The 13,154-nt window shown below is 57.6% G+C and overlaps 2 protein-coding genes across 4 annotated transcripts in view; both read right to left on the bottom strand.

The window, feature by feature from the left end:
- The window catches only part of LOC117869068 (zinc finger protein 853-like), a 25,890-nt gene extending 24,797 nt beyond the window's left edge, over positions 1-1,093 (bottom strand). Inside the window, exon 1 of the mRNA XM_034755568.1 lies at positions 946-1,093. Within this exon, the coding sequence (XP_034611459.1) occupies positions 946-1,093 (148 nt within the window). The remainder of the gene's footprint in view (positions 1-945) is intronic.
- Positions 1,094-4,136: 3,043 nt separating this feature from the next.
- CCDC194 (coiled-coil domain containing 194) lies at positions 4,137-12,751 on the bottom strand. Of its 3 annotated transcripts, none has more exons than XM_034755385.1 (6): positions 12,613-12,751; positions 9,672-11,970; positions 7,138-7,234; positions 6,487-6,619; positions 5,791-5,920; positions 4,137-4,803 (listed from the first exon to the last, which is right to left on the bottom strand). In XM_034755385.1, exons 2-6 carry the CDS (start codon positions 9,999-10,001, stop codon positions 4,780-4,782), a joined length of 714 nt encoding a protein of 237 aa, XP_034611276.1. In that variant the 5' UTR covers positions 10,002-11,970; positions 12,613-12,751; the 3' UTR covers positions 4,137-4,779. The 3 variants fall into 3 exon arrangements, with proteins under 3 accessions (XP_034611276.1, XP_034611277.1, XP_034611278.1); XM_034755386.1 differs by having other exon boundaries at positions 5,840-5,920; XM_034755387.1 differs by having other exon boundaries at positions 5,855-5,920.
- Positions 12,752-13,154: the final 403 nt, after the last annotated feature.

Below are 13,154 nucleotides of genomic sequence, written 5' to 3'. Positions count from 1 at the left end.
AGGGAATGGGGCTGGTGGCTCTGTAGGGGGCGCTGTTTTGCAGGATATGGGGCTGGTGGCTCTGTAGGGGGCGCTGTTTTGCAGGGAATGGGGCTGGTGGCTCAGTAGGGGGCGCTGTTTTGCAGGATATGGGGCAGGTGGCTCTGTAGGGAGCGCTCCCCTTGGAGTTCGTGCTGACCCCAGTGCATTGTTCATGGGATATCTTCTAGAAGGGTTCCAAAGCTGGTGGAGAGCGAATCCCATCCTCTTCCCTGTTCGCGCAGCATCGATTCCCCCTGGGATCCAGCGAGGCTGCTGTGCGCTGAGCCTGTAGATGAACCGTCCTGGGCTTGGTCTAAAACCCCCCTTCCCCCTGGTGGCTCAGAGCAGTAAATCTCCCTGGTTGCTGGGCCTGCGAGCTTGCAGCTCCCCCTCGTGGTTTCTCTGTGCAGCCTGCGGGAGGGTTCTCGGGAGCACCACCAGACCCTTGGGCCATGAAGCCAATGGGCAGTTTCCCTCCTACCTTGAGGCCTGTGACTCCCCATCCTAACCCAGGGAGCCAGGGCCGTCTGCAGGCCAGTGCACCTGGGCCCGGGTGGCCTGGAGGGGAGCAGCTCCAGCAAGGGGAGGGAAGGATTCTGGTGGGGCATCCAGAGGACATTTTTTAGCAGGGCCCGATTTTGCACGTGCAAGTGGGAGCCATCAGCGGAGTAGAGGGGGATGGGCAGTGGCAGGCAATGGGCAACTCCGTGAAAATCACCTTCTCAGATATTATTTGCATTGGGGTAGCACCTAGAGCCCCCAGGTGCGGACGGGGCATCAGGCCTGATACGGCACAGACACAGGGAGAGAGACGCCTTGCCCCACCCAGCCTGAACAGGCAAGTGCGGGGGGGGGGGGGGGGGGGAGAAAGGAAGAATCAATATCCCCATGGGGCAGCTGGGGCTCGGAGTTGCAGGGACTTACCCAAGGAGTCCGTGTCCGAGCTGGGAACTGAATTCAAATCTCCTGAGCTCCAGCCCAGCGCCTGCTCCGCAAGGTGGTCAGCGCCACCTGTGAAACTCTGCCAGCCAAGAGCAACCTTCAGACAGGGATTCATTACAAACGGGGACATGCAGGTTGAAACTCAGCCATGAAAGCGAATCTCATGGTGTGTTTGCTGCTCTGGGCGGAACCGCCAGGGCTGTGAAGACTCAACAGGGCTCCCGCATACCGCGAATGCTGAGAGGAGCGAATTGGCAGGGTTTAAAAATCTCTGTAGGACAGGGCAGCGGGAAGCGTGTGCCTGGTATGTGCGTGCATGGATGTGTATATGGAGGTGCATATGTGGAATGGTGAATGGATGTGCATATGGATAACTGTGTATATATGTGTGTGCTATGCATGTGTTTATGAGTTTATATGCATGCAAGGACACTGGATTTACCATCTTGGCCTAATGTCTGATGCATCACGAACAGATGCAAGTGCCCTCTGCATGTCTAGTCAGCGCTGTACACTCAGGAGAAGAATTCCTTCCTGACCCTTGCTGTGATCAGCTGATGGCCTGAAGCATGAGAGTTGAGCATCCCCATCTTAGCATGTTCATGGAAGTGTTATTAGTGCTCACCCATGCTTGGTCTCAGCACATGCACGGGACAATGTTTGTGTGTGTGCATCTGTACTGCATAGATGTGTGGACCAGCTGGGACACTTTCACCCGGGTTGGACTCTGCCTGCCTGTTGCTTTTTGTGATTCTCAGAATTCAGTGCTGTTGGTGTAGTTCTCTGATGGCTTTTGCAGGCTGTAGGCCACAATCTTTTATGCAAACACTAACCGCTTGCCCTCTGCACAGGAAGTTGCTACAGCAGTAGCAGAAACATCAGTGACTTTCCTGGAAACCTTTTGTGTTTGCAAAAAGAACAGGAATACTTGTGGCACCTTAGAGACTAACAAATTTATTAGAGCATAAGCTTTCGTGGGCTACAGCCCACTTCTTCGGATGTATAGAATGGAACATATATTGAGGAGATATATATACACACATACACACGAAAGCTTATGCTCTAATAAATTTGTTAGTCTCTAAGGTGCCACAAGTACTCCTGTTCTTTTTGCAGATACAGACTAACACAGCTGCTACTCTGAAACCTGTCTTTTGTGTTTGGTTTCAAGTGTGATCAGATTCTGATAAATGACTCTGTAACAACATCTGCGTACCCCTCATCTCTGCCCTTCATGGCCTGTCCTGCTGCATTGTCACCCCTGCCCGTCCCTGGAAGCCAACGCAACTACGGGTGGGCGAGATGGCGCCTATCCTGCCAAGTGCCACCAATACAAGTGGTAGCTGAACTCCCGGTGGCAGAGTTTTTAATACTGCTGGTGCCTTGGAAGGCAGGGAACATGAGGCTGGATTAGCAGCACCCAGGTGGCATTAGAAAAATCCTTGCAGGTCATCAACTGAGCTGGTTGGATCAGGAATCCCTGGGCCCTTTGTTTTAGGAGAGGAGAATTCCCAGTGGCTTTAGCACTGAGGCTAGGTCTACACTACCCGCCTGAATCGGCGGGTAGAAATCGACCTCTCGGGGATCGATTTATCGCGTCCCGTTGGGACGCGACAATCGATCCCCTAATCGACGCTCTTACTCCACCAGCGGAGGTGGGAGTAAGCGCCGTCGACAGGAAGCCGCGGAGGTCGATTTTGCCGCGGTCCTCACAGCGGGGTAAGTCGGCTGCGATATGTTGAATTCAGCTACGCTATTCACGTAGCTGAATTTGCGTATCTTAAATCGACTCCCCCCTGTAGTGTAGATGTAGCCTGAGAGAGCAAACATTAAAATCCAGCCATCCAGGTGGCCAGCTGTTTAACTTTGTGGCCTCAGGGCTGGGACAGGCAGGAGAGAAAGACCTTGTGGGGGGAAGCTGGAATTTGCTTCACACATGGCGACGTTCTGGGTAACCGATCTGCCTTTGTCACAAAACTGCCTTCCAGTGGGCAAACAACGTCCTTCCCAAACTAGTTGCCACCTAAGAGCAGTGCACTAAATGCACATGTATATGAACTAAATGAGTAAAATGTGTGCCGGTACAGGGGACACCGGGGCAGAGTTACCCGAGACAGAACAGCACAATTCTTTGCTTCTTGGTTTTTAGCGACTAAATGACATTTCTACAGATCTAGCTACGTAACCAGTGTTCCAAGGGCTATTCATTGCTCTGCCCCTGCAGAGAAATCTGGCTCCTGCAGTGAAAATAGAAGTCTTTAATATTGATAGAAATGACTCGTATAAACTATTAAAAGAGAGGAATTTAGTTACCCGTGGCTATGCCCCAAGTCGGGTTGGACTAATGGCCTATTGAGCGGCAGGAAATACCAGCTTTCAGAGGAGACCGAGAGTACGGCTACATTTGAGCTGGGAGGTGTGATTCCAGCTGGCGTAGACGTTCCCAGGTGCTAGTACCTGCAACTAGCAGTGTGCCCCTGTGGGTGGGGGCTCAGGCTACCCCCGAGTACATGCCTGGGGTCGAGGCGGGCTTGTACTCGGAGCGGCTAACCCAAACTGCTGCGGACGCTCTGCTGGTTTTGGGTGCTTGTTGGAGCACAGCTAACACGGGAACGTCCACAGGAGCTGGAGATCCCGCCTCCCAGCTCAAAAGCAGACGTAGTCCTAGAACCACATGTCTAATCCACACGGTGCCCTCACCCAGGCACCCTGGCCTATTTCCATCTTGAAGCATCGAATTCTGCTTCCCTACATGTTCTCTGTAGCTTGTGCTGGAGAATTTATTCCTGTCCCAAATCCTGCTGTGGTGGTGCTGCCTGGCTGGGTGCTGTTAAACAATTGCTAAGTTCTTCCCCAGAGGGCGGGTAGATTTCAGTGGTGGGTGAAAAATCCCTGTGGAGACAGGGCCAAATCTTAACCCCCGTTAACACCTGTACAACCTGCCAGACTTCCAAAGGACTGCATGGAGGTGTGGGGCAGAACTAGCATCTTCTCTGAAAGCTGGGAATGGGCCACAGGGGATGGATCGCTTGAGGATTCCCTGTTCTGTTCATCCCCTCTGGGGCACCTGGCATTGGCCACTGTCGGAAGACAGGATACTGGGCTAGACGGCTCTTTGGTCTGACCCAGTCTGGCTGTTCTTATGTTCTTGGAGGCCAAAGGGCCTGCAGGGATACCTGCTCCTTGGCGTGGTGCTGGTGTCACTAATGAGACCCATCAAGCAGCTACTTTTTAAATATTAATGAGCAGATCTGCATACAAACACAGGCTATTAAATGCTGGTTAGACTCCCTCATGGGTGAGTCCAGCCCCAGAGGGGAAATTAGCACCAGGTGGTCTGATTTCCTCGCGGTGAGTAGATTATACGATCAAGAATGACACCAGGCAGCTTAGACGCAAGCCCACACTGTGCAGAGGTCAGTAGACTCCAGGCAGAAGCATGTCGCGAAGGAGGGAGCAGGGAGAGGGAGACAGAATGGAGCCAGGACACACAGAGAGAGAGCGAGGGGTCCATGCCGCAGACTCTGAACGGTACAATGACAGATTTCCCAGCATTCCTTGGAGTGCCTCAGCCTAGAAGGATCCAGTGGACTCGGAGTCTTTTCAATTAGTTTATGGCTATTCCAGTTGCAGGAGGCGGCTGCTGGATTCTGGGGCGGGACGGGGCCGTTCCGTGCTGCAGCTGTTTTCGGGTCATTGCAGCGGTCTCTGGTGTGGAGCTGCAGCGTGCCCCGCTCTGTAGAAGGTGGGGGGGGATCAGAAATGGTTGCTCACGAGCCCTGTCATCTCCTTTAAGCCTGGCTTCCCCTAGATGCTTCAGATGTAAGATTTCAACCCTTCCTGCATAAGAGAGAACATATATGGAAACATAAGTCATTCACATCTCTCCACACACGCTCTCTACGTCTGTGCTCCATGCTGTTTCTGTCATTCACACAGAGGGTTAATGGGAAGACACAGCAAAAAGTACTCGAAGTGCAATCCGCAGCAACAGCCCATTGCGCTAGGCAGTCCCTGTTGGTACAGTCGAAGCACCAGGCGAAGGGTCTCTGCACATAAAGGCCCATGTCCTTGGCTGGGCGTACGTTGGCGTACGAGGTCAAGGGCGCTATGCCACTGGGAGCCAGCTCAGGATATGATTTTAGCTGTTCATCTGCATGGATGCCCTCCCCATCTGCCCTTCAAGCCATTGCTACTGGGCCAATTTCTAGTTGGTGTCATGGCAACGGGTCTTGATTTGCAGGAAGAAGTTAGTGGCTTTATGTGCACAAGGGAGAGGCGGTTAGGATAAAGTGCGGGCAGCCGTGAAAAGGCAGCGTGTCCTTAGAGCGGCGTGTGTCCAAAACCTGTGTGTTTGTGGGTGTGTGTGTGTGCACACCTGTTTGGGTGTGTGTGCAGGCATGGGTGTGTACATGAGTAGGCACATGTTTGTGCATCCATGTTTGGGCCTATGTGCATGTATGTGCCCGTGAGTATACGTGCATTCACGTGTTTGTATGTGTGAGCACATGGGAGAGCAGATGTTTGCATGTATGTGTGAGCATGTGCGTTTGCCTGTGTGAATATATTTGCATGTGTGTGTGGCATGCAGGTGTGTCTGTGTGTGTGTGCAGGTGTGCGCAGGCGTTGTGTACCAAGCCCAGCTCTGCAGTGCAGCGGTACGAGGAAAGCTAGTATCAGGACACGAGTGGAACTGGGTGTGGTACCGGGTGCCAGCAATCCCCCTGGTGATCAAGGGGGTGACTCCGCCCTGCCGACCCCCTCCGTCAGCCCTCCCCCCCACATGCATGCTGTTATTTCAAAGTCTCTCGTTTCCGTGGGACTTACGAGCGAGAAAATAAAGCAAGAAGTGCTTGCCAGCACCCACACAAAATACCAGAATGGGGGGCACCTGCGTCTGGTAGCTCGGGAGCTCAGCCGCCGCTGGAGGGAGTCAATTTCGGCCCTGTAGTCCCGCCTGCGGTGGGAAAGCACAGGTAGGTCAGGATGTTCCAGACAAACCCACTGGCTACACCGTGCCCCTTCCCAAAAAGCCAGCAGCCCCAGTGCCCCCCCCCCCAGTGATGTGGGGGCTCCAGGCCCCTGCAGCAGGAATGGGGAGGCCAGGCTGCAGGAGGAACTTCAGTATTGCCAAGGGGTCGCTTGGCTAGGAGTGCTGGGGGGGGGAGGGGACAATTCCCAAGGTTGTGATTGGCTGAGAGCCAGGGGTTAATGGCCCCGGTGGAGGGCTGGGAGCAAGAGGGACGGGGCTGGGTTGGAGTCAGGTGACGATGGCTGCGGATTTGATTGGCTGACGGGCTGGGCTTAACGCCCCAGGAGGATATGAAGGGATCGGAATCGGGGTCAATGGACAGTGACGATACGATTGGCTAGGAGGTAGGGGGTTAATGCTTGGCCAGGATATGATTGGCTGGGAGCCAGGTGTTAATGCTCCGTGATGCTACGATTGGCTGGGAGCTAATCCCTCCCCAGGATATGATTGGCTGGGAGCCGGGGGGGCGAGGCCGTTGTCCAGTTCCTTACATGCTGCGCTCCAGCTCGCTCTGCCGGGCCTCGCACTGCCCCCTCCGCGCCTCCGACGCCCGGTGTTGCTGCAGCGCCTGCTCCAGCCGCAGCTCCTGCTCCGCGGCTTTCCCCTGCCACTGGGTCAGCTCCGCTGCGGGCGGAAGGCAGAGAGCGGGGCTCACACCCACCGCCGGGCAGGGGATACCCACCCCCTTTGTGCGCCTTCTCCCTTAGCGCCTGACCCGCAAGCCCAGGAACAGCCACGCTGGCAGCCGCAGGACCCCCGGGGAGGATTCCCGGGCGCCGGTCAGCCGGGGCTAGCGGGATCGTGTGCTAACCCGGCATGCTCCGGCGGGGGTGGGGTTCGACTGTATGGAAAGGGCCCAGCCCAACCGTGGCTGCTCAGGGAAGGCTAGTGGGGCGAATAGTGGACTGAGGCCAGTTCCCATGAGGCTGCCCTGTGGGGACCTGCCAGGATTTCCTGGTGTAGCCGGACCCATGCAGGGCGGCACCTGGCAATGGCACAAGAACATCCCAAGGTGGGATGGGCCCGACCCCGTGGGGCAGACCCTCACCCTGCTCAGCAGCAGAGCCTGGCGGGGACGGGGGGGGGATTCTCCCGCCGCCTACCACACCTCCCTCGCTCCAGATGCCCCTGCCTCCCCCCACCTTGCAAGGCAATGTTTCTGGTGTCCATCTCGGTGCCCTCCAGCTGAATGGCGGTGAGCGCGTTCCGCAGGGCTGTCACGTTGGCGGAGAGCGTGCTCTGTGGGGCGATACGGGTAGAAGGGAAAGGAGCAGGCACAGGGCTTAGAAACGGCTGATTGGGGTGGGGGTTGTGGAGAGAGGGGGATGGAGGGATAGATAGAGGGGTTCATGTCAGGATGGAGGGATAGAGGGATAGATAGAGGGGTACATGGGTAGGGATGGAGGGGTAAGTGGAGGGATAGAGGGGTACAGGTAGGGATGGAGGCGTATGTGGAGGGATAGAGGGATAGATAGAGGGGTACAGGTAAGGGTGTCAGGGGATGGGTGGCTGGCTAGATAAATTAGATCGATAATGGCTGGAGGCTAAGTCTTCATTCCCCCCATCTCTTTATTTAACTCGAGCCTCCTCTTCCCCCCCCCCCACATGATTATGAGCGAGAACCTTCCCCACGGCATCTCCCGCCAGCCAGCACTGCCGCCACGTTTCTCGCACCTCCCCGCGCCGCCACCTCCATTGGCACATGGCCATTGCGCTCCCGAAGCAGGGGGACACGCCAGGTTCCCCAGCTCGAGGCTGCTTGGAAATCCAGGCCTCGGGGGGCAGCGTGTGCTCTGAACGCGGCACGACCCAGCTCCCATCCGGCTGCCGTCCCCTAAGGAGAATCTTTAACCAAGCTGTTCTCGGGGCCAGGTCCGCTGTGGTGCAGGGGGGACGTGTGACCCTGTGGGGTCAGCAGAGCCGCGCTTCCCGGTGGCAAGGCAGGTTGCCCCACCGATCTGTGATGATTTAAGGCAGAAGGATTTTTTATAGCGGGTGTAACTGGGTGGCTTGCCCGTGGGCTGGAGAGTCTGGGGCTACACCAGCCCTGATAACAGGATAAGCCCCACCCGGGTGGGATCGGGGGCCCCCAGGCTAAAAAGAGCAGGAAATTGCAGTAAAGGGGGGAAGTTCAGGAGTTTGCAGCTATGTCTGTGGGTACTGCAGGGAGGGAGCAGGCAGGGGATACAAGGAAACAGACAGAGAGGCCTTTAAGGGGGAGGGCTGGGCCCTCCTGACTCTGGGGTAAAACCTGTGAGAGTTCGTGTTTTCTTTACAAAGCCTGGGTTATTTTGGGCCGGGGGAGAGAGGGACTGAACTCGGGGTGGGGCCTGGAGGGCCAGTATGTCCTCAGTGGACCCACCTATTGTTCGAACAACGGCATTCACCCGAGTTCTGAAGGGGTGGGAAACATGCAGGGGGCTGTCGAGCGCCCTGCCCCCCGTGAGGGCACATGGGGGGCGGCCTCGCCCTTCCAAGGGATTAGAAGAAATGGAATTCACCCCAAGCATGCGCCGACCCCCGGCCCTTGGGTGTGTCCCCTGCGCCTCCAGCCGCTGGACAGGAAGTGGGGCTGGGAGAACAATGGGAAGCAGTGATTTTTCCAGACCCTTCATTGCCTAGAGCAGCCCATTGTTTAGCAGGAACTAGGAAGCGTCCAAAGCCAGCCCTTTGGACCGGTCCGGTCTGAGAGCAAGGAGATGGGGGAGGGGCTGGTTGCCCCTTGGGACCGGCCCTTTCCCAGCTGGGAGCTGGAGCTAATAATAACGTGGGGAAAAGAACAGGCTGCGAGACACCTAATTATACGTGTGCCAAATGGCTCTGGTCTGTGTCTCTAGGAATAGCTGCAGGGCTCCTGCTCCAGTCTCTGCCAAGCACCATCCCAGGGGCCCTCAGCTGCAGTCGTGGGCAGGGCCTGTCCTGAGCAGAGCCCCGAGAGCAGCTGCTGGTCCCGCCCCAGGGCTCAATCCTGTTCGCTCAGGAAACAGCCCTGCTGGGTGAAAGTCCCTCAGCAGCCCAGTTACCCCACAGCAGGGATAGAGGAAAGTCAGGGCGTTACGGGGATCTCAGCATATCCCTCCTGCTCCCATGCATTCCAGGTGGACCGGGGCAGAGCCCAAGGGAGCTTCCTGGGGACGGCGCTGGGTATGCATCCGTGCCAACGCTTTTCACTGGCCTTTTGAATGCCCCTGGGTCTTTTGCAGAGCCCAGATACCAGGAGCTCTGGTCTCCTCCCTTGCTGGATGCCATCCCTCCTGGGGAGACCAGTGCCCCTAAGGATGCCAGCGAACCCCTCAACCCCCCCACCAGCCCAGCCCTAGGCCCTGCCCAGTTCGCAAGCTGAACATTGCTGCAGCCTGCTAGGGCCTGAGACCCACCTGCTGAGAAAGCCATTATCATGGGGGGAGGCTGGGCCAGCTGGTTGGGTTACGAGTGAGATAATACCCAGACTGACCCCCAGGCCAGGGCATCTCTTACGGCCCCACTGCCACAGCTGGGCACTCAGACTGTCAGATGCCCCTGGGAGAATCTGTAAGGGGCCAGTTAGGGAGCCTTGAGGGCAGGAGACTGGACTCAATGACCTCTCGAGGTCCCTTCCAGTCCTAGAGTCTATGAATCTATAAATCCTGGGCTCCCTGGACCACTCCCCCCCACCCCACCGTACTCTGGCTCCTACCTCACGCTCCTGGCAGGACAGCAAGGTGGCTTTGAGCTTCCTGCCCTCATCCTTGGCCTGGCCAAGCTGCTTCTGAAGCTGCTGCTTCTTCTGGGCGTCCTCCTGCAGCCGCCCCGTGAGCTCGGCCACGTCCCGCTCCAGCTCGGCCACGCGGCCCCCCAGGGCTGAGGTCTCATTGGCTGCCTGCTCCCGGCAGCCCTGCAGCCTCCGTACTGCCTCCGAGTGCCACATCATCACCGCCACGGAGACCGTCGCCGCGGCGACCAGGAAGAGCAGGACCACGCACAGCCCCAGCACCTTCAGGGTGGCTTTGGTCACTGAGGGGTCCATGGTGCCGCGACCTGCTGCCTGTAACTGCTGCTGCCGTGTGCGGGGAGCCGGCAGCCAGGTCACTGCCTGTCTCACTTTAATTACTACGTGTGGGCTTCCTTGACCAAAAAAGCTCCTGCCTCTGGTTTCCGCAGGTCACGGCCCACGGACCATTATAGAATTGTCACATCCTGGAGCGGGCCTCGGACTGGGCCCTGGGGGGCTCTGAGCTCCCCAAAGAGGGGGGATTGCAGTGGGATGTGCACGCCCCAGGCCAGCAGGGAGAGGAAGGGGTTAAAATCCTCAGGATGAAGCAGGAGGGGAACCTGCCTTGAGCCTGGAGGGAACCCCTCAACTGGGGCTTGTTCAGGGGTGGGTCTAAAGGGGAGGGGGCTGGCTGCCCCTAGGCTGTGGGGAGCCAAGGGCTGAGTCTCCATGGGCCCTCCCTTACAGAGAGCTGGGAATGCAGGGGGATGCTACAACTGGAATAACGGGGGCAGCTCAGGGCTAGAATAGCAGGGGGCTGTGACTTGGGATTGGGGGGCACCGACAAAGCCAGGGGGTGCCCAGGGCTGGGATAGGGGAGGGGACCATGGGTCAGGATCGAAGGGCAGCAGCAGAGCTGGCTAGTGGACACGTGTACAGCCCCTAGCTCGAGCCAGCGTCTGATTCTTTGGTTTGAACCGTCGGGAGGAATTAAAAGCCGAGACCCCAGGCTGAGCCAGTGGTGCCACGCAGGGCAGGAAGCGGCGTTCGCTCTCCTGTGGGGTGACTGGCCGGTACAGTAGCTTGTGGCTGAGAACGCCCCCGTCTGGGGAGCGCCACCTGTTTTCATTCAGTAGTTTCTAGAGCAATCACGTGTGCTCCTGAGAGCGGGAGGGGAGGGAGAGTCCAGCCTTAGTTGCAGACCAAACCCAGGCTTGGGATCCGGCCTGTTGGCCTCTGCCCTGGAAGGAGGCAGAATCAAGAGAGACTTTTCCTTCACGTGCGAGTCGGCTGGTGCCTCAGGAAGAGATAATTATAGCAGGGGTGAGGCCAGCTGGTTGGTGAAACATCTTCACCGCTGCAGATGCTAGCTCGGCGCCCTGGTCCAGCCATTCCTGTATCCTGCCTCTAGCACTGGCCCAGGCCTGGTGCTTTAGAGGAAGTCCTTTCCTTAATGCACCATGCTGACAGGGGGAAGGATCCTTGGGCTGGTGCATCTTTCCTCCCTCCCAGCTTTTCAGAGTGAGGGGCGCTGCAGACAGTGGCAGATAATGGTTTATCTCACTTGCACGCCAAGCAGGCAGAGAGCAGCATCGCTCAGAGATCTGTGGGGCATCCTAGGGCGCAGAACAAGACCCAGACGGAGGCTGCGACTGCAGAGGGCTGGTATTTCCCATTCCACACAAGGAGCTTCCATCCCTACCACCCTGTAGCTCCGACACTCTGTTCCCTGTGCTCCCAGCAGGCCCCGTGATGGCAAACCCAGACCACTCAAAACTGACCCCTGCGCAGAATGGGAGTGGGACGCATGGTGAATAGCAAAGCCTATTTATTCTGCAAACGTTCTCCCGGCCGAGGGCTGGTTTGTTAGTCACTTTAATCCCCCTCCCTCCCACTAAGCGTGAGAGCTGTTGCTAGGTCCCAGACTGGGTATGACTCGTGTGGGGGCCAGGGGCACCCCAAAACCGGGCACCCCAAATCAGTGGCCACCTCTGAAAAAATGTCGGCAGTCCATTGGTGTTTCCTACCCAAGTAGGATGTCACAGGCCCAACTTGCTGCAACTGTCATCTGGGGCTTTGGGTGACGTGTCTAAACTGTAGTGCAGGGTCATCTCCATCCATGGACTTGTCGCTGCGTCCCCCTCGTCCGTCACAGCCCCCCCCTCAGTAAACAGTCCTCTGGCAGGAGACGAGGCTTCCTCCACGAGGAGCATGTGCCGGCCACAGGGTCCAGTGCTGCTTATTCCCTGGGAGAGTCCCGGTCTCTCAGCTGGGGGACTCAGTCCTGAAACAGACCAATCAAATAAAGGGTTGTCAGGCTGGGATCATGTGGCCAGTGAATCCCTGGGGCTCTGGCTATGCTGTCTGGCCCAGATCTACAAAAGTATTTAGGCTCCTGATTCTCACGGATTTCAGTGCCTGACTACTGGGGTGGCTCTGGGCCTTTGTTCCCACACGGCCTAATTCTCTTCATAGCAGTGTGACCGCACCAGCATAAACCAAAGTGTGCTGCCTGGGATCTGGCTGCAGTGGAGCTGGGCCCGTTTACACCAGCTGGGGATCTGGCCCCACCGACTCCAGTGGAGGGCTACCAGCGTGAATGGAGAATCAACTTCCCCCGACTCCCAATTAAGCTGAGAACCGGAGCCTGTCTGGGTAAAGACAGCGACTCCTGGGCCCTGGGGTATCACTGCCCTCTGGGTTCCCCCCACCCCAGAAGAGGCCAGAACCAGCCCCAGCAGCTCTGTCAGGGCAGGAGGTGCGGGGGCACAGCTGCAGAGAGGACTGAATGAAGGGCCAGAAGAGGCTGGCCAGCCCATGGGAGCGTCTCCATTGGTCTCCATGGCCCTGGAGTACTGGAATACAGGGCCCCTGAGGGGCAGGGCAAGCCCTTGGCTAATCATGCCCTCACCCACTCCTTAAATACCTGACTCTGCTCCCTGCCTGGCTCCGGTCAGACAAGCAGCGCAGCGAGGGGGGCTGCCAGCAGAGGCAGGAGGCAGGGGAGCCTGGCGCTCCCCACACTGGAGCGAAGTTCCTGGTGTCTCTGGAGCTGCTGCTGTAGCCAGCTGACCTCCCTGTGGTACTGAGCCCTGCGGGAGGAGGAGGGGAAATGCAGAAGAGTGTAAAATAGCCCTTCCATGGGCCTCATACCCTGCCAGTGCATCTCCCCTGCCTTGGGGCTTTGACTCATGGGGGGCAATCACTCATCCACTCCAGGAGCCCCCAGGGAAGAGTGACTCACCCCGACCTTTTGCATCCGTTACACCATGTTTCCATGCTGGCCCCCTGGAAATGTCGGCTGGTTCATTCATTTCAAGACCCTCCCTCTCCACAGCGTGCTGCCCGGGGAAGGGCAATGGGGGTGAGCACAACCCTGGGAGCCAGGGACTGCAGGCGTTTCACCCTGAGGCCTGGTCCCAGGGGAAGGGCCCCCGGGGGAGAACTGAAGTGCAGGTGGGCCTTACT

Source organism: Trachemys scripta, chromosome 22, assembly GCF_013100865.1.
Source record: "Trachemys scripta elegans isolate TJP31775 chromosome 22, CAS_Tse_1.0, whole genome shotgun sequence".
In the NCBI taxonomy this organism is placed as follows: domain Eukaryota; kingdom Metazoa; phylum Chordata; order Testudines; family Emydidae; genus Trachemys; species Trachemys scripta.
Note: the sequence above shows the minus strand (reverse complement) of the source record. Positions and strands in the feature narration are given on the sequence as shown.

Excerpts from the sequence above, each read along its gene's own strand:
- CCDC194 (XM_034755385.1), bottom strand. The coding sequence starts at position 10,001 with ATGGACCCCTCAGTGACCAAAGCCACCCTGAAGGTGCTGGGGCTGTGC. Across the intron at positions 6,620-7,137 it reads CAGAAACATTGCCTTGCAAG|CGGAGCTGACCCAGTGGCAG; the intron begins GTGGGGGGAGGC and ends TTCCGCCCGCAG. Across the intron at positions 4,804-5,790 it reads CTTGCTTTATTTTCTCGCTC|GAAGGGTTGAAATCTTACAT; the intron begins GTAAGTCCCACG and ends TCTCTTATGCAG.